We start from the raw sequence: 27,085 nt of genomic DNA on the forward strand, positions 1-27,085 counted from the left end.
AATGATATAGATCCCTGTTCCCTGAAGTGGGAACACCTGACTTGTTACTGGCTAAATCTGTTCCACTGTTGCACAATGTTGGTTCTAGGCAACAAACATATTTCTGCAAATTCACATAACAGAAAGGTGATACTGAATGTAAAAAAGAGGTTTGAAAGTGCCCACTAAGAGATAGTATGACCCTGTCAGAGAAGGACTAGAGGATGATTAGCTCATACTGTACAGCAAGATAACCAGTGGTTGGTTAGTGTAGTGGGTAACACCTCTGCCTTCTACACTGTAGACTGGGTTTCAATCCCCCACCAAGGCAAGCACCCTACACTATATCAATAAGAGTCCTTGGGCAAGACTCCTAACACCACCTTGGCCTACCTGTATAAAATGACCAAATTGTAACTCGCTCTGGATAAGAACGTCAGCCAAATGCTGTAAATGTAATATGAGCTATCATCTCTGGCTTTACATCTACAGGTTGGGCCAACATGGGTGCGTCTAATAGAGTGGACAATGAATGGACACAGTGTTAAAAAAAATGTAGCATTAAAAAATATGAGCTGCTAATTTGGCTAGCTAGTGGAGTAACTAAATGTGTGCCTGCAGCTTTGATTGTTTTTTAATTGCTTCAGAAGTTTCAGGCAACTCACAACATACAACAAGTTGCAGGAAAGTTGCACTCTATAAAACCAGCCTAAGATTAGTAATGGAATAAAGCCTAGTGTTTAAGGGGCAAACTCTGTTTCACCTAACATATGCTTGTAAACCATTCAGACAATCAGAATCAGAATACTTTATTGATCCCAGAGGGAAATTGCAGTGGAGCTACTGTAACAGGCTGCATGCACATGCGCACTATGTCAGGGCTTTCCAGTGTGACGGTATTGAGCCATGCCTACTGCCTGTGCTGTCTATAAACTATATGCTTCTTACAAAATCTCGATTAAATTGAAAATCACTCCTGTTGGTGTGGGTTTCCCCTCATTCAATACTGCTCACAACACAATTTGAATGCTTAGAGCACCACACTTTTGGAAAATCTGAATTAGTGTGGAGAAGAAGAACTATCAATACATTCCACAACATTTTTACATTCCATTTCAACCTTCTTTTTTTTCAATGAAATTATCCACTTTTTGTAATTCATACATGACTTTCTTATCTCAGTGCCACTGGATTTTCATTTATGCTGCAACTTTTTCAGATGTTCTAGTGCCAGTGCTACCTGCACAATAAGCCAATGTACCATCTTGGAGTTTTAATGTCTGCATGTGTTCACTGAGTATAGTAAAATGTATGAGAATATGGACTTGAAACTTTCTATGTGCTACTGTTTTTTCCATCACGGTAAACTTTATTCCTTCACCCCATAATGCTTTGAGTGTCTTAAACTTTGAGGGACAGAACCTCTGGTGAAGTGTAAACAGACAATAGGTTAAATGTAACATCCTAACATGATAGTAATGGGGGAGTAAGAGAACAATATAAATAATCTTTATTCTTAGGATTGCTCGAATGCTTGTGTGTCGATGTTTATAATCATGCTGTCAACAGAAACCTGCAAGAGAAACGCTGTAGTCAGAGTGTTCTATTTATAGGCTCCACAAATTACTCATGCTAATAAAGTTGTTTCATTTTTTTACACTAAGACTCAGGTACAGATAGGAATCTGTAAAGCAGCACCCTTACATAACAGTCATATTTTTTAAAGCCACTTTATGATAATGCTTCAGGTCATCATCAGTATACAATAATGATATACATATTTATTGCAATTGTAAGACTATAGACTACCCTGAAAACATCTGTGTCAAACCTAAACACATTTTATTTTGCAGTTGTAAGCCAAGATCTTATGATGCATCCCCATGTTCTGTCCACCCTACTATGGACAAACACAAAATATTTAAAGGCTATTCTAAAGTTTTAGAAACTACAGAGTCATTTTCAAAGACCCATTATGTCCCCTTTTCAACAGTATATGGCCCTTCAAAGTCTTTGAGTTATGGATTTTGTAAAATAAACTTCTTTTCCCATTGTATCCACATCATATCATTTTTTCTCCAAATACTAGCAACAATATACATCTTTGAATAAATTGGAATAACTCATGTGAATTACCCATTGTTATGTAAAAAGACAAAAGAGTATATATCGATTATAGTGGTATGCTTACCTTTGAAGAATTACTAATTTATTTTAATAAAACATGAAGATGATGGGGTGGCCAATGACATGGTAGTCTGCACCAGGATATGATGTGGGGTTATTTACTATAGCATAACTAGATAAAAAAACTTAGAAATGTACGAAAAATCCCTAATCATAATTTCTATGATGCAATGTAGCCCAAAACTAAAAGAGAAGAGCACACAATTTTAAAAAGGTCTCATAATTAAAAGAGGGGGTGAAAAAGTAATCTCAACAGGTTAACACGTTCACACAAAAATATTAAAGAAAAAAGCGTCAAAAGCTTAAAGAAAATTAAAAGAAAAAGCCACTAGAGAGACAGACAGAGAGAGAGCGAGAGCGACAGACAGAGAGAGAGAGAAAGAAGTATCAAGGGCGAGACCACCTGCAGATGTCTTTCCCATCTAACACAGACTTGGTCAAAGCAGTTTTCCTTTTTTGTAAATGGAATGTGAAATGGACAATCTACATATAAAGTTGCTGTGCAAATCAGTAATTAATATAATGAATATAGTACAGACTTTGGTTGGTTTAGAAACTGAGCACGGTGTCATTGGTCAGATTCAGTCAACAAAGATAGTGTCCCTCATGTGCATCTGTCAGCAAAGGTTGCTGTGAGCCCCAAAGCCGTGAAGGTTCCCATGATGTTTTGCATGATGTTTCCAAAGTCAGAGTAATTGTCCCCATTGCTAAGTAACCCTGAGATGCTGAAAATACTCGATTCCACTGCTATATGTGGTAGAATAGATTGGAGATTGGCATAAACAAGCATACCACAAATCCTATAGAGACACAAAAGCCAAAAATTCTAATTTGACTGTGACAGATAATCTACATACTCATTATTTAAGTGCCCTTGTCACAGTGTAATGAGTGACAATAGATAAAAATGAACCTGTTTAAAACCTTGCAAGAAGAGTTTGCCTCTTTTAACATATATAGTTTATTATTTATATTTATATATTTTATTTAATAAAACAGCACAACTCTATCATACAGGCATCCAACTTTACAATTTTAGCTAGTTTTAGCATTTGATGAACACTTGGTTGACCTACACTTGCACAACCCCATTTCCAAAAAAGTTAAATGTTAAAATGTTCAAGGCGATCTTGTTTTGTTTTAAAGATCTATCCTAACATAAAACTATTTTAATTATCTTGATAGTTTGCTACAACAGGGTGGACATTTTAAGATGGACCTCAGCTAAGTGTGGAGACAGTGTGTAATATTATGTAAAATTAACATATATTTTTACTGAACGTATTGCAGGTGTCTTCAGTCTGTTGAAAATAAAACAGTGAGAGGGTTGTGACATCAATGACGTCAAATGCCATTTTCTAAAAGGAGCAGTTATCTCAAGATGACAGGGTGGACAGCAATCTTTGAACATGTTTAAATAGCATGATATTTCAGGAAAATGTCAAAATAAAGCATCAAAATACATAAATGGATATCAATTGTCTTTAAAACTTTAAGTCAGTGTAGAAGTTTTAAAAAAGTAACGTTATGTAACCAGTTAGAAGAACCGCTCAGCTCAACCATGAAGACATCTGCTGCATGTTCAGTAATTATATATGTGTTAATTATACATAATATTGCTCACATTTTGTCAATATTTATCTGAGGTCAAGCTTAAAATGTTCACCCTGTTCCACGATAATTAAAGTAATATTAGAATATTGAAATGGATCTTTAAAAAACCTTGCTCTGTTCGTATTACTCTTGAGCTAGTGTTTGATATGCGGTGTTGACCAGAGGTTCCTCTTTTGAGTCTTGGTTCCTCTCAAGGTTTCTTCTTCTTGCTCTTAGGGAGTTTTCCCTTGTCCCTGTCACTCCTGGGGGGCTTGGACACATTTTTTTCTGTAAAGATGCTATGTGACATTGCCTGTTGAACTTTGACTTGACTTGACTTGAACGATGCCGCAAACTGTGGTGTGGTTTCTGAGCTAGCCCACAGTTAGAACAGAAAGTGGCTAAGGCTGTTAGATTCCACAAATTCTGGAGTCAGTTACACAGAATAATGTTCTTGATTGTCTGAACCTCCATGCAGGAACGTAACAGGAAGTGGTTAAGCATGAACACATCAGCGTTGAAATGCTGGCAACACTGATGGGGCAATTTACCTGCGTGAGACCTAATACAGTTCTGGCAAAACTACCAGGGGAGCTCATGTGAACAGAAGCCGATATATTACCAGGAAAACAACAAGGTCTTGATTATGGCTGGCAAAGCGAATGGTTTCTATAACTATTTTTAGTGTTGAGTTTCCAGTTTTTGCGAGTGAAAAATGAGTTTTTGACGTGATTTTATTGGCATAATCCCTTGAGTGTGCATGGCATTGCTGCAGTGCACAAACAATGCGGCATTGTTTCCTTTTAGACATAAAACATCAATTGCAAGCCGCTTTTTCTTTGTAACTTTATGTTTTACTTCATTTTCCACTTTGTCCAAAGTAAAATACAGCATGTGTCGACAGCCTGCCTAGATGATGAAAGCAGCATATCTCACACTCCATGTGAACTCGAATGCCGCATTGTGGAATTGAGTCCACAGCTTTCAAGGCTCGACACAAAAGGTTTAAGAGGTTAGCACACTCATGTGTGTCAACACTCTCATGCACTGCTTCATTCGCTGACCCAAAATACACTTCCTCAGCTTTTTCCAACATTAGTTGTTGCCAGTTCCCACCTGCTGAGGGCTAACACATGCTTTCTCCTTGAGCCAGGCATGTTTCAAGCCCCTGTTTAGACAGACAGCCAAGTCATATTTCAGATCATTTAGATCATCGTCTACTTGTGCCCATGCTTTCCTCTTCTTCTTCTTCCTCTGCATCTTTCCTCTTCAGGTATAAATGCATGGATCTTGATCAATATGCATCCAGTTTGAACCGCACTATTAAGTGGGTGTTGGTATGAAGCCTCCCAGGGGGCATTTGGAGAATGCATGGAGGGTCCTGTGGGAATTGAGAGAGGTAGCTCTTCTGATATAGCCTAGCAACTGTTCCGAGAAATTGTGTACTAGTTGCAGTAAATGTCTGGCAGAAAGAAATCCATGGCGGCTGCTATTTGGAATACAATGGATGCTTTTTGGTCGACAATCTCAGGCCAGTAGTTTGTCAAAATCCACAAATCAGGATGGAAATAAATCGCTGCCTAAGCGCCGTAGCTAACTCCTGTCTGAACGCAGCCTAGAAGCAAGGTGAATATGTCTTTGAATTGCAATCACTAATGGGTCTTGCTCAGGCTGATATCACCCAGGCTGAGGGATGTGCTGCATGGAACGAGAAGAAAAAGAAGAAGAAGCAGGCGGAAAGAAAGCGAGACATTTGTGCCTTTCTTCTCCCTCCCATCTTTCTTTTCTTTTTTGCCTCGCTGCTTTTTATAGAAACGGTGGTTGGCATCACACATCATTTATCATTCTCCACCTCATCTCTCTGTTGCTCTTTCTCTCTTTCTCTCCCTCTCTCTCCCTCTACCTCATCTCTCTCTATACCCCCTCCTCTCATTTTGTCTGACCTTTACATCTTTTTTTTCCAGTCTGGGCTAATTTGCTCACCGCCGAGGGTATGCATGTGAGAATGTCTGTGCGCGCCCATGTGTGTGTCGTCCTGCACCGCCAGTAGTTTGATGCGGTAATCAATAAGAAAAGGTAATTAGAAGGTGATCAATTGAGAGAGAAGCACCTTCGATCTGTCCCGACACTTTATGAATGAAGCTATCACTTTAGCGTAGCATCATGGAAAAGGCACTAAAGAATGCTCCATGGAATTCTTTGTAGCTATATTTATTAATAACTATGGTTGATTTCTCCCAGATATAATCATTATAATTCAGTACAGTGCATTGCTATAAGTGGATCTAGGATGGATAGAACAGCAATGTTGTTGCTATTCATTTTCCATACCGTATTTCATCAGATAGTGTACCACTTTAATGGTTTTGCTATTTCTTTGTAAGCAGAGTGAATGTACCACTCAGAGGTGAAATTCTGGCAGTTAGAACTGGGTTCTACAGATTAAACGAACAGCCTCTCAGTCCTTTTTAATGCCAGAGCTAACTGTAGCTAGCTGACTGTGGCCTATGCTTCCCTGGCTTTTTTAGTTTCCCTCCTAATCTCTAGTTTGATTCCTGGTTTGATGTTCTGGGTTTCAGGTGTGCTAAAGCTGATTCTCTCCCTGTGTCAGCTCTTCAGACCTGTCATCCCACCAGCACAAGGCCACATTATTGCTGCTTTTCAGTTGTTTGAGTGGGAGAGCTTTTGTTTTCCGTAAGACTAGAGATATTAGGCTAACTAGCAAGCCCTAGGTCCTCAGTGAGTTAATCTTAAAACCTGTTATTCTGTAAGCACAAGCAGTGTTGTCCTAACAATAAAGTGGGTATTCTTTTCACACAATTTGGCCATATTTTCAAACCATAGTTCGTCTTTTACAAAATTGCTAATAAAATTACAAAAATTGCTCCTTTTTTTTCACAAAGTCCAAAGACTTGCAGCCCCTTGATGTGAATGTGTGTGGGATTGTAATGTCTGTGGGTCTGCCATATGATGAACTGGAGACTTGTCCAGGGTGTTTCCTGCCTTCTGACCACTAGGATAGGCTCCAGCACCCCATTGACCCAGAAGGATAATCGGCTTATATAGTAATTGATGATGGCATGTGGTCAGTGAAATTTGGGGATGCTGTTCCCTGCCTTGTTGGAATATGAGAGCATATATAAGAGATTAAACACAAAATGTATCTTCAGAAGTCAGTATACAGAAACAGCCCAGTAAAAAAAGTCAGTGTACTGTGTTGGAATATACCATTGGTAACGATATACTATATACTCATTTAAAGGTTATGCTGACTGATATAAGAACTTGTCATTGACACTGATAGGCCTACCAGTGCTAAAGAGCTGATAATATTAGCCGTTGTTGTGGTTAATTTAGGTGTGAAAGTGTTCGTGTGGTGAAAGAAGACTAATTCTGATGTGTGTGCGCTTGTGTGTGGACTGATAGGTGTGGCCTCTGTTTGTCCCTGTGAATCGTAAGATGTCGGATCAGTTCAGATTCAAGTTGAAGTTCTGCGAGGCCAGTGTGTTTGTACCTGCCCTCTCTCTCCCGTGGGTGACAGTGTGGGAAGACATTACTTCAGCTCACACGCGCACACACACATACACACTTACGCACTGCCCTAGTTCACCATCGTACACTTCACTCAGTTGACTCCTCATGGCAGCCTGTCTGATCAAACCATCATCCAAAAGCTGAAGAGTCTGGAATTTCTGAATGTGTGTGTGTGTGTGTGTGTGTGTGTGTGTGTGTGTGTGTGGTTGTACATTTTTAAATATCCTGACTTTGCAGGAAAAAAGAAAAACAGGGCCTGCAATAGAAGGGAAAAGATGTTTACTTGATAGTAATATTTGTTCATATAAGCGGCCTGTTTCATTGTGTAAAACTGAAAAGTTAAATCCTATTTTTTTTGTTTGTTTGCTTACAGAGATTATGGTTAAGGTTAGGTTTGGGGTTGGGCTTAAAAAGTTATTATTACATATATAAGCTTGCATAAATTGAATGCATATGTGACATGTTCCTATCACACATGGCTACTAACAAATATATAATACACATATGGGATATATTTTGTATGGGTACTTATGAATACATACAAGACATAATTACCTATAGATACTTACATACCTACTGTAACTACTGTCATATTTACATGCTTGCATATATAAAATAAGAGAGATTATTAGTAATGTAATATATATGAGGCATATTAGTTATACATTCAGAAACTTCTACATATTGGACATATTACTATTACATATAGCTACCCAAAAATGAACTCTGCAGGACATGTCAAAAACTTTCTTTCCTCTCAAGGTCAGTGAAGTTAATGAGATTTTTTCCCCTAAACATTTTTTGGACTTTGACTTTTTCTGTTACTCCATTCATAACTGTGTGATTTTGTGTGATGTAAAAGACAGCTGTCAAAAGTCATTTTATTAGGACTGTATTGTTATCTATAGATATATCAATTTTACTACATATGGGTATATACAACACATATGAGACATTATTATTACATATATGCACTTAAAATATTTTTGGTTCATTTGAATTATTTATTTAAGTTTAATAAATCTAGTTTTATTACTTGTTACCACATGAAGAAATCTTTAGGCTGAACTGACAAACCACATTTTTTACAGTGTAAGTATTACTTACACGTATAAAACATATCACTGTTGTCGAAAGATACCTCGTATCTCCAAAATGGTACCTTTACAGGAGAAGGAAAAAACTTACTGTACTTTTAATGTAAGTCAATGGAACCAGAGTTTTTTCCAAGCCATTTTAGGCCATTTCCTTTGGTCCATTCATCATGAAATTTACAAACAATGTAATGGACAATGGCTACTTTCAAGTTATGTCAAAAACGGAAAAAAACTGAGATACGAGGTTTTGTTCCAACAGCAGCGATATGGGACATATTACTGTATATAGGTATCTAATTTATCTGTACAGTAAGTGTTTATTTACTTAACATTAAAATAATAAATAGTTATTTTATGTAAGTCGCAATTATTATTTCCAAATCTCTCCCTCTGGCAGCCTGGTATTATTTGAAATTCCAAAACTTGGTTTGGCTAATCAGTAATACTAACAGTGTAATTTACTTATTCAATGTAATGGTTGGGGGATTAAAGAAAAATCTGGAACCTTTGTTTAGCTGTCACTTTCTTTTTTCATTCAGTAGTTACGTTTTACTGTACGTAGATTTGCATTTATGATAATGCAAAATTTTATGTGTGTATATCCATATCTATCTACACACACATACAGTGGGGTAAAGAAGTATTTAGTCAGCCACTGATTGTGCAAGTTCTCCTACTTAGAAATTTTCATCATAGGTTCACTTTTACTGCTTTTACTACTTTTACAACTATTAGAGACAATATGAGAAAAAAAATCCAGGAAATCACATTGTAGGATTTTTAAAGAATTTATTTGTAAATTATGGTGGAAAATAATTATTTGATCACCCCCAAACAAGCAAGATTTCTGGCTCTCACAGAGCTGTAACCTGTATTAATGGCACCTCTTTGACCTCGTTATCTGTATAAAAGACACCTGTCCACAGCCTCAAACAGTCAGACTCCAAACTGAACCATGGCCAAGACCAAAGAGCTATTGAAGGACACCAGGAAGAAAATTGCAGACCTGCATCAGGCTGGGAAGAGTGAATCTACAATAGGCAAGCAGGTTGGCGTGAATAAATCAACTGTGGGAGCAATTGTATGAAAATGGAAGACATACAAGACCATTGATAATCTCCCTCGATCTGGGGCCCCATGCAAGATCTCATCCCATGGGGTCAAAATGATCATGAGAACGGTGAACAAAAATCCCAGAACTACACGGAGGGACCTGATGAATGACCTGCAGAGAGCTGGGACCAAAGTAACAAAGGTTACCATCAGTAACACACTACGCCGAGAGGGACTCAAATCCTGCAGTACCAGGCGTGTCCCCCTGCTTAAGCCAGTACATGTTCAGGCCCATCTGAAGTTTGCTAGAGAGCATATGAATGATCCAGAAGAAGAAGATTGGGAGAATATCATGTGGTCAGATGAAACCAAAATAGAACTTTTTGGTAAAAACCCAACTCGTCGTTTTTGGAGAAAGAAGAATGCTGAGTTGCATCCCAAGAACACCATACCTACTGTGAAGCATGGAGGTGGAAACTGATTCGTGTTAAGGGGAGAATGAATGGGGCCATGTATCATGAGATTTTAAGCCAAAACCTCCTTCCATTAGTGAGAGCATTGAAGATGGAACGTGGCTGGGTCTTCCAGCATGACAATGATCCCAAACACACCACTTGGGCAACGAAGGAGTGGCTCCGTAAAAAGCATTTCAAGGTCCTGGAGTGGCCTAGCCAGTCTCCAGACCTCAATCCCCATAGAAAATTTATGGAAGGAGTTGAAAGTCCATGTTGCCCAGCGACAGCCCCAAAACATTACTGCTCTAGAGGAGATCTGCAGGATACCAGCTACAGTGTGTGCAAACCTGGTGAAGACTTGCAGGAAACGTTTGACCTCTGTCATTGCCAACAAAGGTTATGTTACAAAGTATTGAGTTGAACTTTTGTCATTGACCAAATACTTATTTTCCACCATAATTTACAAATAAATTCTTTAAAAATCCTACATGTGATTTCCTGGATTTTTTCTTCTCATATTGTCTTTCATAGTTGAAGTGTACCTATGATGAAAATTACAGACCTCTCTCATCTTTCTAAGTAGGAGAACTTGCACAATCAGTGGCTGACTAAATACTTATTTACCCCACTGTATGTATATATATATATATATAGGTATGATATATAAGTATGATGACATATCACATCCTTGACATTGTGTGTGTGTGTGTTTGTGTGTGTGTGGGGGGGGGGGGTGATAAGAGTTTAAGGTAGTAGAGCACCTTCCAGGAGACGTGACTACCTGTCTCTACAGAGCAAAAAATAATTCTCTCTCTCTTTCTCTCTCACCCCATCTCTCTCTCTCTTTCTCTCTCTAAATTAGGTCATATCTGAATGTTTCTCACAGTCACACGAGAGCCGTCGCCCCAGAAACCAGAGATGCCCTACGGCACTCTGGGAGTATGACTGTCACACTCGCTCAACACAGCAATTAGTGCAGCAGTGTGACACACACACATATCTATATCATCCCTCACAAACACACACACACACACACACACACACATATACACGCACACATATACACACACGCATAAACACACACAGTCTAAAGTTGTGTGTTTCTCAGGCAGCTGTCTGCTGTCTCTCTGTCACACTGATGCTGTGAAATGTAGCTGGAAAACTGGTATGTGAGTGTGTGTATGTGTGTTTGTGCATTTTGATGCACCCCTCTGGATTCGGACTGGGAGGTTTCCATGGTAACTTGGGGGAAGAGAGAGAGAGAGAGAGAGAGAGAGAGAGAGAGCTGAGCGTTGTCGTCTTAGATTCCTGTGTGTGTGTGTGTGTGTGTGTGTGTGTGTGTGTTTTCTCTTTCTGTTTTTAACTCTCTATCTCTCTCTCTCTTTCTCTCTCTCTCTCTCTCTCTCTCTCTCTCTCTCAGTTCAGCTTAGTAAGCTTTGTTGGCGTATTTAGACACAGATGAAACATTCAGAGATTTAAGAAGTTTGTTTCATTAGGGATGATGATGATGATAATAATAACAACAAAACAACAGAAAAATATCAATCAGTACCAAGGACCAGGTAAACTGAGAAGTTTTTGTGTGTGTGTGTGTGTGTGTGCGTGCAGTTCGGCTGTACTGCTGTTGCACTGCATGCAGTCTCTGCTGTTTAGGCGGCCAGGATTTCTTTGCTGTCTGTCTATTTCTTTCTCTCTATGTCTGTCCATCTTTCTGTCCTGCTTTCTCTCTGTGTCTATCTCTCTCTCTCTCTGTCTCACACCCTTTCTCCCCGACTCACTCTCTCTAACTATCCCTAACTGACTCTCTCTATCTCTCTTTCTCTGTGTGCCTCTCTCTCTCTCTCTCGCTCTCTCTCTCTCTCTCTTTCGGTTGCTTTTAGGATTTGTGGTTTTGATTCTCAGGGCTAAATATTTATAATCATGACCTACATATGGAATATGGATTCAACGTGTGTGTGTTTAAGCAAACAGGACTTGGTTTATAAACACATTGGTTTTTGTATTTTTTTGACAGCTTTTTACGAAAATGTATTTTATATTTCACATACTTTATGTTCTATGCACATAAAATGTATTTATTGTTTAGATTTTATATGGAGATGAAAAGAATAATCTTAATCTTACTGTATGTTAATGTACCAGGTTCTCTCTCTCTCTCTCTCTCTCTCTCTGTTTCCCTCTTTCTCTCTCTTTTCCCTCTCTTTCTTCCTCTATACACCCATCTATCCATTTATTCCCCCTCTCTCCCTAAACCATATCTCTTCACGCATCTCTCTCTCTCTCTCTATGCCTTTTTATCCACCAACCTCCCTTTCTCTTCCTTCTCATTTTTGTCCCTCTCTTTCCACCTCTCTTCCCATCCACCTGACTCTCTCATGCTTTCTCTCATCTGTCCATTTCTCTTTTCTTTTTCTCTTTATCCCTGTCCCTCTAGCCAGCTTCTTCTTTCTTGTTTTCTCTGTCTCCCCCTCACTTTCTCTCTCTCTCTCTCTCTCTCTCTCTCTCTCTCTCTCTCTTGCTCTTTGTTCAGTTCAATTCAGGATAGCTTTATTGGCATGACTTTATTGACTACAATATTGCCAAAGCGTTAGAACAACAATAACAATATTGACCAAAAAAACAACAATGGCACGTACAACAGCTGTTACAACAAGAAATGACACCAGCAGCAAAGAAAAATAGTAGTAATAGTAACAATAGTACAACAGTACAACAAAGTATAATGTTTAGTAGCAGAAGCAATGAGCAAACCAATGGGATATACGCCATTTTAAAGGTGTGAGGGTCAGTAGGATTGGCCACTCTCAGTCAATGGTATGATGATACATATTTAGTGGTCAGGGGTGTGAGTCAATCTCAATTTCTTGCAGTGAAGCAGAAAGTGCACTCTCTTACTCTCTTTCTCTCACTCTCTTTCTCTATCAGATGTAATAACAGGACGCAGTGTGCAGTGGTCGCAGGTCCAGATGTTTTTCCTGATCCGTGTCCTGGAACATACAAGTATCTGGAAGTTCAGTATGAGTGTGTGCCATACAGTAAGTACACAGTGAGACAGCATGCTTTTCTATAAAGTTTATTAGAGGTGATCCCTAAAAAGTTTTATACATCCCAAAAAGAAATTTTTTTTAAAAATTTCAGGTTATAAAATGTCTGAAAATGTCTTAATTGTGTGGATGTCTGATCCTTGTCCTTTTTAAGATCAGGTTTTTTCCCAAATAAGCCTGATCCAGTTCCAGGCCTTTGTGCTCTGTTTAAGAGGAAAAAGCTGAACTTTGTTTGAAGTTCATTGCACATTCATTTTCATTGATTATATGTTATTTATGATGTATATTAATCAGTAATAGTATATTTTATAATCAGTTTTTTGTAAAATATAACATTAAATAATATATAAGCTAAAATATAAAATATTTTTAGTCCTACATTGCTTTGTAACTTTTGGGAGCAAATGAGTGTGAGGTTATTCTCTGTGCCTTCATCTCTAAACCAAATAACATTCATTTTTATAATATCAACATCCTGATCTGCCCTCAGGAGATGTTTGAATCTTAAATGAGCATCAACAAACAAATAATACCCAGTTAAGCCATCATGGAAAGATCAATTAGATCCTCATTCAGTAGTGAATAAATTTCATTTAAACATGTAGAGAAATTTCCAGCTACCTCAGGCGGAGGCACTGGACGCAGTGGACCACCTTCACACAGAGACCAAGACAAAAATCCAAATAACGTTAAGACCAAGACAAGGCAGAGACTGTTAATTTGTGGACTGTATGAGACCAGACATTAGTGCTACAGCACTACATAAAGGTTCCATAAACTGACTTATTCCACTTTTTCACCACGTAACAAAGGGGTTTAACTGTTTACCATCTGGAGTTGCTTGAATGTGGAAAATAAGAACTTGTATTTTCTACTCTGATTGAACTACCGCCTTTATGTCTAAACACAGGCACGTAAAATGTGAGTGTGAGGCTGTTCTGGTCTGTTTTCTGCCATTTGTCATGAGTGACATGCTGCCAAAAAACATGTCCGAAACACACTCCCTCCATGGTTTTCTCTTGCGACTTGTGACCAACTGAAAATGAAACAATCACAGAAACATTCTGCTTCTGGCTTTAAAGCAGCAGTAGCAGAAAACAAAGAAAGCAAGGGGCAGCTACTGAGCATGTGTTACAGAAATATGAAGCCATGGTGAATTTGTGACATTATTTTGCATTAAAAATATAAATATATACATATTTCTGTATCATGTTGCACATATGAAAGATTTTACTGCATATTTGATTGAATGGTAGTCACATCAGGGAGGAAGGAAATATTAAACATACTAGAACGTGTTCATTTTGAAAACTCAAAACCTATCAGACCAAAACATATTATTCACATACTAAAAACTGAGTCATTTAACCATAATTTGCCACATATATTACCTAATTTGTGCAGCTGTATTATGTATGAATATATAAAGATTGGATTAATGGGAGGGCAGTCATCCCTAATTACATTTTTGGAACAGGTTGTTTTATGTCATTTGCTGTCCCAAGAAAAAAACATCTTAAAAGTAACTTTACAGCACAAAAAAAATGTTCTTACAATTCAGAACAGTTCATCAACCAAAACTGTCAGGCCAACAGCTGGGTAGCTTTGGCAGACAGATACTGGTCACTGATGGAGGGCAAAACTGACAAGTCAAACACACTGAGAAGACCGTGCAAGGATAAAGCTATCTCAAAGCATATGTCCATGCCTATTATCAAAGTTGTTTAAAACTGTGTAACAACCCTGGGTTCTTAAGAGTTACCTTTAGCATACTGAACACTCTATATATGTATAAATATCATGGCATTGCAGATCATTTTTTAACCTCAGTTGCTGTGGTCAAAAAACTTTGCTTACATTTTAAAGTACTCATGCAAATTCTGTTAGTGCAATATGTTTTGCAAAATGCATTCTCATTGCTTACATGCAAAATTTGTTTGTTTTTTTTTGCTGATACTATGCAGGTCTTAACGCATCCAGGTGTCCGTTGTCAGCATCTGACACACTTTTTATATAACGTTGAAGACATTGGTTCTTTAACCCTTAAGAGTGTAGAGTTGTTGTCATTTTACTCTGCTATTAAACGAAATCAAATTTTTACCTAATTGCATAGTTTGACCTGTAATTAATTACATAGACATTCTACACCGACAGGTTTGAGTCTGCACTTTTTTTCTGCTAAGGAATGATAAAATCATGGCAGCATGTTTTTTCTTTCTGCAAAGCAAACTGCAGACACAAAAATAGCTCTTAATTAAATCTAAATCATAATAGAATATCTTCAGTTCTCCTTCTGAACACAAATAAGGTAGCAACTGAATATTTGGATAGAATATACAAAGACAGTAACACTTTCTATGAAGCCCATATGACTCTTTACAAAGTGGTAACAATGTTTTGTAAGCAAATATATCTGTAACTCATGATTCATAAGACTTTAATTATGAACTGCTATTAATTCTTTGGTGATTTATAAACATGCAGTAATACAAGTGTCAATATTCAGTATGTCTTGTGGATGTTGACTTGTCCATAATTATAATCCACCTATAAAACACAAACCATTATAAAAACATTATGAACATTTAAAATGTCATCACTGAGTACTTCAAGTAAATAATGCAGTCCATTATTACAGCCTTATGCAGCATAATTAGTGCTGTTCTGTCCCCATCAGATAAACAGTACTTAAAGTTTTCATCTGTGAGGAACTGGAGATAAATAAGCTCCACTCTGACATATGGAATAAGGTTTTATGGACTGATGAGTCTAAATTTTTAATTAGGATTATTTGAATTTTGAGAAGCAGAAGGTGCAGCCAACTTCTAAGACTGAACTTTGGTGGTGTAGAAAAATATTTCTGTAGATTTCATTGAACAACTGAAAGCATTTTCACAAAAAGAATATTAAAAGGACAAAAGTTTTAAAAATACAGCATAGTAAGTTTTTCCATAGGCCAATCTTTCTTTCTGCAAGCCAAAACTGTGCTAACATGATAACTTCATCATATTCAAATCACAATAAAATATCTCTAACACTTAAATATAGACACCTATTATGGTGCTGTTGTAATACACATACTAAGACTTATGCAAGTAGATGATAATTAACTAGTTTGCAGAGCACTGACTGGTTTACTATTGATTTACTATTGAAACCTTTAAGCATGTACATTTTTTTACATATTCTATCATAAACATATACAAATTATAATAACAGAACCAAGTTGCTTAAATAAAAATGTTTAATTCACCCTAATCCCTTTTTAAGAAGGTAGTTACTTACTAGCTGCAGGCTTGATAGGGCTATATAAGAGCATTGTGATGGCCCTCTATACTGATGTGTCTCCTATTTTACATACAAACACAAAAGCAATATCAATAACAAGGTTAAAACCTGCACTTCTGACAGAATTCTCTGCTTGTTTCAGTGAGCTACAAGTGAGAATTATGTAAGCAAAATTATGTAAGCAAAAAGTTTCACCTAAGTAATTTGTTTCACACAGCAGCTAAAAGTTACCAAATCTGATCCCCTTCTTCATATCTGACCCAGATGTATTAACTGTGTGGCAGTGTGAATAGGAAAAAACACACAGAATCAGACATGTTCAATTCGGGACATGGGTCCTGAAATCTGATACGTGTCTGATATCAGTCTCAGCCTGAACAGCTCATGTGACTTTTACTTCAGTACAACTTGACATTTGTGCTGCTGAGATCTCACACATTTGGGCTGATGTTCCTATACAAACAAAGTTAGAAGACCCTTATCTAAACTTCTCTGTGTTAGAAGGGATTTTGAAAGAAGTGGACGAATGTGGTGTATGACGAATGTGGAGAATGAGGCTTCTGTCTGAAAGTCTGAAAGCAATGTCTGAAGAAGGCAGGGATGCAAACCAAAAAATAGCTGTGGTTAGCTCTTTTACCTGCTGTGTGAACATCGCCTTGGAGGGTTAACAGTCAAGAAAGCTGCCGACTTTCTGAAGGCATGGCATTACATTTGCTGTTGACACAGAGGCACATTGTAGGAGTGTATTAGCATCCATAAATGCCTCATTTGCAACAAGGAGAAAAGTATTTACGTGTGGTTGCTGTGGTCGTTTTATTAGCTGTAGTAACCAAAACCAATGACTCTCCATCTGCTATCCGGCCGCAGTACCCTCGGCCCAGGCATTCCTGAACAGAGCAAAGCTCTCATTGCTTTCCTGATTTTAGTGATCCAATCTTGGGTAGCCATGGCGACAGCGACAATAAATCGGTATCGTATAACCAGTGTACTGGCAGCAGGAAAAGCCTGAAAACACATGCAAACACACAACTGATACACCCAGGGATGGATGGAACAAGAAGGAGATGGAATTTTGGACACAAAGTAGAACAGCAAGCTTAAAGTTCCTGCACACGATCTTTGAACCTCTGAACTTAGCTGGATCATTTTGCAGATGTCTATCCTATATTCTTTTTAAAACATCAAGGCTACTGAACTTGGTATTGGGGTATAATGGTTGTGCCTGCATCTGTATAAAAACTTATCTTGAAAATGTCCATATCTTTTACTACAGTTTACAGTGTAATCACAACCCATATAATCGCAAATCCATAATCGCAAAACTCAGAAATAACAGTGCTACGCCACACGTAAATAATAAACTGTTCATAAAGTCATGACAGCAGTATTTTAGCTGGTGACCTAGACAAAAGTCAGTCAAAATCCACAAATAAATGAGGTCATACATATTAAAGACCCTCCAAGTTAACCTCTGGTTTGCTGCCAAAATGGACACAAATAAAGAAGCAAAGAAATCAAAAATTCTCAGAAACGTAGCTGTTAATTTTAAAGGAAGAAATGCTGACAAATAGTAGTAAATTGCTTGGTAAATATGCTTTAAACTTTTCAAGAAAAAAAGTTTCTTTTTCAAAACATGTTGATAATAGAAATAAAAAGGCATGTAAATAGAATATATTTAAATTATAAATTTGAAATTGTATTGTAGCATGTAAGATTTCATTTCACATTGATCATTTCATTTTTTTCCAATTCATAATAATTGCAGTAAAAAATTGCTACTAACATGAATAAAAGTTTTTCTTGATACTTAATTTTTGATATAAGGAATTTGATTTGCTCCAGTAAATAATAAATAGAGACTAATATAAATTCAGTTTTTTTACGTGTAAGAAATTAATTCTGTCACTAGTAAAAATGTGCAGTTTGAATTCCCTTGTAAGAAAATTTGTGTCGTGCTATGAATAGGTACTGACACATGTAAATGAGGGAAGAGTGTGGTAACGCCTCACATTGCACAAGTGGTACAACATGGCAGTAATCCTCCTTTATGAATGAGCGCACTTGTCACTGCCACTCCATTTGCTCTTAATGTCATAATAAATCTGTTGTTGCAATTTATGAATCTGGCTCATCGCATAAAATGTTTTAAATGCTTTGAATGTCATAGACATACATTCTGAATGTATTTTTAAATTTAAATAGAAGTATGTGTGCAATATATACAATAAATAAATAAAAATAAAAAACTATCTACATGATGTTCACTGTGTATCATTATCATACAAGATCTGCTGTTGGACTGGAGTTTAAAATCCTGCTCACTTAGACTTTTACCAAGTGTTGCGAAGCTGTCCCAACAAAAACACAACATCCTACAATTACTTTACAGATACACTGTTAAACCACAAAAATGGCATATACCACAGTATATAATTGTGGCATGTACATATCACACCAGACATTATGTAATGGTACCTAATGTGGAAACCTTTTTAAATAGAGTTTAGATAAATTGCTCATTTCTGCTAGCCAGAATGTGAGATTCTTTTAGTATACAGTATGTTAGCATCAAACTAACTGTGGTGGAGTTTTTTTTTCAGGACCCCTGAATGTCAAAATTCCTGTGGAGTCCCTCAAAATAAACTTATGATGTTATGCTGTCCATTAGGGAAAAATAGATGCTCAAACACAGTCAGGGAAAGGTCATTGTTTAGCTGCTTCACCCACAGTCAGCAGGCTTCTGTATTTGGTATTATTAACTAGCTATAGATGCAGACACTGATCTACCCTGGGGTGGCAACCGTAACTATATCTGGGATACCTCCGAAAAACTTTACAACATGCTGCAGCTTATTTGTAAATCTGAAAACTTGCCCAGTTTCCCAAGAGACTGGTGAAAAAAAATCTTAAACTAAAATACAGAGGAGATGTGTAAAATCTCTATTAAAGTTTGTGTGATGGAAGACTGCATTACCAAACTAGAAAAGAGCATTTCATGTAGCAGATTTTACAATACTAACTGTGATTCCATTACTTCTCTATGGGTTAGCCTAAACTAAAAGCGTTTTGTGGCTAAGCTGAGGAGGAAAATCGTGTAAATTAGGGTTTTCACCACTCCTTGAAGGTTTTAAAGTAGTGCAGATGTAGCACTATTGAACTACTGTTAACTCATGGTCAAGGTTGGGATGTAAGGGAATTGATCAATCAAAATGTGATGAGCCAGTTATTAATCTTAGTGTTACTGAGGTCTACTAAAGCCTGAGTAGAATGATAAATCAGTGCAATGAGCCAGTTATTAATCTCAGCGTTACTAAAGTCTTTAGAGGGATGATGGAACTGGTCAGTCTCTTTAGTAGTTGACATGTTCATAAGCGATAAAACTTGGCATCAATGCTGTATTGGGCTTGTATGTGTATCCAACGGCAAGTTACATACATGTCTTTACCTGAAAATCAGATTGCCACCCTCTTTATAGCCAAACTGGCAAGATTTTATTATCGTGATATGGTGAGTTAGCGTAGTTCATGAGACAGCAGTGGGATTTTGGGAGCAGCAGTGGCCTGAAGCAGGTGATGAGAGCCAAAATAGTGTTAAGAGTTTTAAATATACAGAATTACATGAAGAAAACCACCAACTACTCAGAGTGAGGAACAATGTGAATTAAAAAGTACAGCAGCAGAGTTTTTATCTTTTTATCTCTATCAATATGTATTCTAAATACATTCTGAATAAATTACTTTATTATGTATTGTAATGAAATAGGTTACTAATGTTTAGCACTGTATATTCAGTACCTAACTCTCCACATAGTTCACTGGAAAGGCTAATGTGCATCAAACAAAGACAGAAAGAAAGAACGGAGGAGAGCACATAATGGGGGTGGAAGTGAACTCATCTGGTCCAAAAAGAAAAATCACTTAATACTGTTTTCCTCAAGACCAATAATTAGAAAGGAAGTTCCATCATATACACACAAAACACACACACACACACACTCACACACACACACACATATACACACACACACTCACACATACACTCACACTCACAGGTAATTTAATTACCTCTGTGCCAGAGACCCTTGGGAACATGTTCCAAATGTTTTCTGGAGGTTCTTTGGCTCTCTCCACTCCCCTGTGATGGAACAGTTGGCTGCTTTCCAATCCGCCTCTCTGCTTTTGGCCTCTGTATGGGACTTCTGGTCTATTCAGCCGTTCATGCAAGCACACTTAAATTCAGGACCATAAAGTGAAGCTCGAAAAACCAGCCATGTGAGCAGATATAGCAACGTCACTTAACATTTGCTATTTAAGCAATAGAACACAAGAGGGAGTGTGTTATTGCGAAATAACATCATAGCTGTGATTTGGTCGGAGATCATCATGGCCGTGATGCTATAGCGATAACGCACAACCTCGAGTGTTGTGTTGTTTTATACAACAGTTAAATAAACAAAGTAAGAAATCAATAAACTGGGCCATGAACGCGGCATTTAATGTTTTAATGTTAGCGATTCCTTCCACCAAATTATAGTTCCTTAGCAGGCAGTTTGTTGAAGATGACACTACACTAAATTCCAAAACTGTCATCGCCACTGAGCATCTTTGTTGTTTTTTATTGGGTCAGTTTTATGGCTCAGTCTGATTCGGTCAGACTCTGAAGATGAGACTACACGTTTGTCGATTGGTATTGGGTTCTTTTCTGGCTGATTCCAGGTTGTTATCTGGTTGTTATCTGACTGAAAAGCTGCTCAGTGGTGATGACAGTTTGGGAATTTAGTGTCGTCTCATCTGCAGAGTCTGACTAAATCGGCTGTGGCTCAGATGTGATCTTAAAAGTATCCATTTTCTGTTTGCTGGCAAAGTAAGAAGTAAAAATGTTCAGATGGCTTGAGCGTGATGTTCTGGCGATTTAACAGCACGGTTAGAACGTTTCTCAACCAATCAGTTTGCGTGGCCAGATCTTCTAACTGTTGTATAAAATATAGTATTGACAAAAAAGGTTATTTTTCTAAAGTTTTGTACAGAACAGTTCATTTAAAAGAGAAAACAAGACAAAAATAGCAGTACATAGTACATGTTATATGCACTCATTGCGACTTTATTATACCTTGTAGCTACACTCATGGTCCATAACTCTTGTTCACTGGTGGTCCTATGGGGGTCCTGACCATTGATGGAGAGTGTAAACAGGGTAACAAATTATAGAGAGAAACAGACGGGCTACAATCTGTAATCAAAGATGTACACAGTGAGTGTAGATAGAAGAAAGGTGTACCCAACAAAGTGGCCAGTGATTGTATATGCTATATGTACTTTATTGCCAGTGTCATATGAAAACTTCATAACACAGTGGCTCTAAAAGGTCTGCAAACATTTAGCTTTGTTACATCATGTTCTTTACATATACTACACTCATAAATGGCTTTGTAGAAGAAAAAAGAGTAAAAGACGTGTCAGAAAAAGCTGCTTCCTTGATTCGCCATTAAAGTGTTAACTCTTCTGAAAGCTGAGTAATATATGAGCACTGACCAGCAGTCACCTGAAGCAATTCTATTAGAATTAGGCCAAGATATAGCACTGATATGATGATCCTTAATTAGCCTATGTTCTGGTTGAATGAACTTGGATTGGTCTGTAGACTTACAGCTAGATAGAGAGTTGTGTCTTTTTAGTGTCCTCACTGCAATCAGTAATATATACATTTTGTAACAAATCCAGAATGTCTCATTATATCAAAAACATCTATTGGTTTTATTTCTTTTTTTTCACAGCAGCTGCCCTTCATATTGTGTGGGCATGTCATGATGGATGGACCAGTATATAATAACATTATAAATGCTCCAGGCTTACATGGAATGAAATCTACCTACATAAACATGCATTAAATACCTGTAAAGGCATCAATTGTGTTATTACCACAACAAAATGTAAGATTTGATTTTAGGGCTATGAAAGCTGCCATGCAGATAACATGTTAATGTTAATTATTACCACCACCAATGTTTTAATGAAAACTGGAAACTGTGTTCACTCTGTGGAATCTATCACATGATTTTCACATTTTATGTTCTCATGATGAAAATAATGTTATTGGATTTTTCAATGTCAAAAAATTTTTTAACATTAACATGTAGCCTATCGAATTAACATGTAACATTGCCATTCACTGGAACTAAGGGGCCGAGCCCTGAAAAACAGCCCCAGACCATTATATCTCTTCCAGCTAACTTTTATTGTTTACTGCAGTGAGTGTGACTTAAAAACGCCTGAACTCAATAATTATGGGGCATGTCCACATACTTTTGACCATAAATTGTAGCTGTAACAAAAACCACTGCTTTTTGAATGGAAAAATCTAAGCTCTAATAAGCAAATATGACAAATGTGATTATTCAAGATTATCTACACAAAAGTGATGTGATTAATTCTGACTAATTATTTCAATTGTTTTGCAGCCCTGGTCTTTAGCTCTACAGCGAACGGGCGGTTAGTTTGATATGTTAGAGTAAATAGTGTCTACTTTTGTTCATTCTTAGTTATTTTTCAAGATTTTGTCTTACTATGGTTATCTTGTCTATTTTTCTCCTGCTGAAGTTAAATCTGATGCTGTAAATTCAAGGATAGTTAAATGTGTTATCATTTAATCAAAAATGCAGACTGTTTAAGTGAATCTAATTCCAGCATCAACAAACAGCAAATGATTGTAATTGGTTCCCTGAAATTTGACAAAGTGTGTGTGTGGGGGGAGTGGGGGTGGTCTGGGTAGTAATTGCTTGTAAATCAGATTTCCTGCAATTGCGCACACACACACACACACACACACACACACACACACACACACACACACACACACACACACACTATTGCAAGGATCTTATTTGAGTAATGCATTAACAGTTCCATCCTCATGCATATTTCATAGTGAGAAGGTGAATTTGTCTCTCACTCAGACACATCAGAGTTCAGCTCTGATAAATAGCCTTAAAGTATGTTAACACATTAAGACATTGTAACACTTTAACAGAAACAATCAAAACTGCTCTTTCCTTGCCAGTTCATGTTATGTATAAATGCCTGGCACTGAAATAAAGGGAACCCTCAGGGCCATGTAGACCTTCAGAGAAGGCCTGTTGACTTCAGTGAAATTAAAAATGCATGTCTGTAATTTTTAATCAATTTTTAAAACAGAACATCATGCTTCCTTTATTTAAACGCTGCCATTAGTGTTTTAATGCTTATTTCATCATTAAGTTTAAGGGAACAAAAGGGTTAAAGGGGTTAAAATCAGTAGGCTGTCTCATAAGTTAGGCCCATAGGTTTCTGTAGGTGGTATGAAGTCCTAATGTGTCAGATTAACTATCACTGTAATTAAGAACTGACAGTGGAATACACTAACTTTTGATTAACAATGGGTGGGATCGATTTGATGAGAAAAGCCATCACTCTAAAGCCCCTTTCACAGCAGATGTGATGCGGTGTGCATGGTAACTCTGACCCACTCTACAATACTTTTGCTTGCTTTCTCCCCATGTGATGTATGTACAAAGAGGAGGCAATACGTGTGGGCCCACAACAATCCCTGTACCAGGGATTTTTAGCACCATATCAGAGTTAAAACTACATTTGTTGTTTTGTTTATTATTCCAACTGGCATAAACACTGCATTTCTTCACTGTTTTGTCTAGTAACTGCTAGGACGCCACTCGTTGCATGTGGCATTCTAGCAAAAATGCCAACGCGTGGGCAATATGAAAACTCTTAAGGCCATTTTAGTTGATTTTTATGTTTCAGCATCATTCATACATGCGAGTCACTGTTGGCTTAGAAGAATCCCATGAAGCACTAGCAGAAAATAGCATCATCATTGAGGTGTTTTTTCCTTGTCTTTGGACCAAGCTTTGACCTTCCTGGCCTGAAGTGAAGGCCTAGCTCTGATTGTCACACTTTGCCGCAGCTTGTCATCATATTTACTGTCTGAGAAAGATTCTGCCATTTTGGTGTATTTGCCTTTGGTGTATTAGCAAAAAGCATGTGATTCTACAGACTGTTAGGTTTTGCTGCTTGATTTCGTGTCACATCGTGCAAACCACCTGCTCTCTGTTAGAATACACCCACTTATCTCTGATGGATAAGACTGAAAAACAGAGATGTGATGTCAATATCACGAACATTGAACTTCTGTGCTAGCAACTGGTTCAGCAGACTTTTTTTTATTAATGCTAACAGGCTCTCCCTGGACTAATTGGACTACATTGTGTCCTCACTAGAGTAAGCTGGGCACCTAGCAGGTTCCAGGTTTTAAGTTTAGACGAAGTCTTTACGGGGAAAGTCTGTCCACTTAGTGGCCACCTTAGCAAGCGCCCAGACAGTAATTTCCAGTCATACGAGACTGGGCTCTTCTCTGTTTGAATGAAGAGAGACTGAAAAACACCAAACTGAAGGCCACATTACTGTTTCAGCAGCATATTTGAAATCAGTGATATAACTGACAAAAATCTCAAACTTAGTTTGTAGCATTTGCCTGAAATAACACACAGAACTGTTTTTTTTTTCAGGTTGTTTTGGCTACTGTGCTTGTGCAGATTTTCACAACTGAGGGGTCAGAAAGTCAGTTGGCTCTTTTCATCGAAGGGCAGGACTTTCCCTGTAAACAGATGCCATATTGAGCATTATAAGCTTTTCCATTAATTTTCCAGCCAGTGACCTATGCCCTCATTTGTAATGTCTCTGGTTTAAATCTTTACTGAAGAAGTCAACATCCAAACTTTTACATTCAAAGTAAAGACTGTTACTTTAATGTCCACTGCAAGTAATAAAATGACTGCATTTAATCCAGAGAGCTGCTTTAAAAATGTACTTCTGTTAGCTTGATGCTAACATAAAGGGCAAATCTCTTTTACCAAGCTAGCGGAAATTAGCATCATCTTTGCAGGACACACATGTACACAAAAGTTACTTTCAAAGTGAAATACAAGGCTTCCGCATTAAACATGCTTTGTTGTGACATGCTTAGCTGGACATTCTGACTGTATCTGGTCTTTTAGTGTAAGCAAGCTTAAAAAACATGTGGTCTGCAGTAGTGAGCTCTCCTCAGATGAACTCTTTCAAAGATGAATTCTTTCAAAGAGCACAAGGAACTACAAACCCAAAAAGTTGGGACAGTATGTGAAATGCTAATTAAACAGAGAGCAGTGATCAGTGAATTCTGTTTAAGCTCAGCTTGAATTGAAAAAAGTACAAAAACACAATATTTGATGTTTTACCTTACAAATTTCAATATTATTGTTATTTTTTTTAAATACGCTCATTTGACACTAATTTGATGCCTTTAACACATTTCAGAGAAGTTGTGACAGGAGCATGTTTACCACTGTGTTACATCACCTTTCCTTTTAACAGAAGTTCATTTGAGTTGTTTGGGGACTTCAGACATCAACTGATCCTATTTCAAAATGCACATTTTTTGCCGTTCTTCTGTTATACAAGTCTTCATTATCTGATTTTGAGCTTAATAATAATCTAGTCTAGCACCTGCACTCTAACTACACAACCATGCTGTTGTAACACATGTAGAATGTGGCTCGGAGTTGTTGAAATAAGCACTGGCGTCCCCAAAAAAGACCTCACCTAGAAAGAAGAAAATGTTGCTCAAAAAGTGTGTTCAGCATGAATAGTACCTTCACAGATGTGCAAGCTATGTACCAATATTCCCCCAAAACATGACAGGCCCTGACTTTTGAACTTTATGCTGGTAACTAGCCCAGAGAACACATTGATTATGTCCTTAAACAATTTGAAAGGTTGACTTATCAGACCACAAAATACATATTGGACCATTGCACAAAAGCAGAAGAGAAAAAAGTCCAGAGAAGTCAATATTTCTGGATTTTGTTGAACCATGACTTCCGCTGTGAATAGTATAATTTGTACTTGCATTTGTGGATGCAGTGACACATGGTGTTTATGGACAAAGAATGCCCAAGCCGTTGTGGTTGTCTTTATTACTGAAGCATGCCAATTTTAATGTAGTGTCCTCGGAAGAATCATGCACTGTAGTTCCTAAAATCCTTTAAATTTTCCTCTGAGGAATGTAATTTTTAAACTTTTGGGGTTTTTTTTTTTTTGCTGATATAGCCCATCCTCGATCCAAAACCTGAAATACCTGCTGAAGATTTTAAGTTTTTGGAAAATTTCACAATACTGCCACTCTTAAATCGTCCATGTTTTAATTTTTTGGAACACGTTGCAAGCATCAGTTTCAAAATGAGTGATGGTTTACAAGAAATAATGAAGTTGATAGGATAAAACATTACATATCTTGTCACTGTACAGTTTTTGTTCAAATATATGTCAGAGCAGATTTATAAACCATTGCTTTTTATTCATGCTTTTACATTGGAAATTGGAAAAAAGAGTAAAATGAGTTAAACGAGTAGTAAAAATGGGTAAAATTTGTGCATGTATGTATGATGTGAAAGGAAGTATATGGAAAGAATTTATTATATATTGATCCTGTACTGTTTTAGTCTCATGCTGTTTTTATTGAATTGGTTTGTTTAAAGATCTGAAGTTATGAATTCCTTTTCAGAGGGACTATTAAACCTTGGCCCATAGAATGTTGCCAAGTCATATAAAAGAATCACGGAATCATGACTTTTCCCTTTTCTTGTTTTTTTTTTTAATGCATTGGTTCATTCTTTTATTGAGTTAATGGGCTCATGCAGCTTGGCTACAGCGTATTACTTTCTCAGAAATTATGATTGTGTAGTTAATAGAATATGTGGAAAACAAATGAAGAGGAGGTTTAGCCATTTAATGAAATCATGATAAGATATGATGCACATTACATACGT

General features: G+C 37.3%; 1 protein-coding gene across 8 annotated transcripts in view; it reads left to right on the forward strand.

Moving 5' to 3' along the window:
* adgrl3.1 (adhesion G protein-coupled receptor L3.1) overlaps window positions 1-27,085 on the forward strand; it is a 200,303-nt gene that overhangs the window by 54,752 nt on the left and 118,466 nt on the right. For all 8 annotated transcript variants that reach the window (XM_037532789.1, XM_037532791.1, XM_037532792.1 and 5 more), the window contains exon 4: window positions 12,824-12,933. In XM_037532789.1, coding sequence (XP_037388686.1) covers window positions 12,824-12,933 — 110 coding nt within the window. The remainder of the gene's footprint in view (window positions 1-12,823; window positions 12,934-27,085) is intronic.

Source organism: Pygocentrus nattereri, chromosome 22, assembly GCF_015220715.1.
Source record: "Pygocentrus nattereri isolate fPygNat1 chromosome 22, fPygNat1.pri, whole genome shotgun sequence".
In the NCBI taxonomy this organism is placed as follows: Eukaryota; Metazoa; Chordata; class Actinopteri; order Characiformes; family Serrasalmidae; genus Pygocentrus; species Pygocentrus nattereri.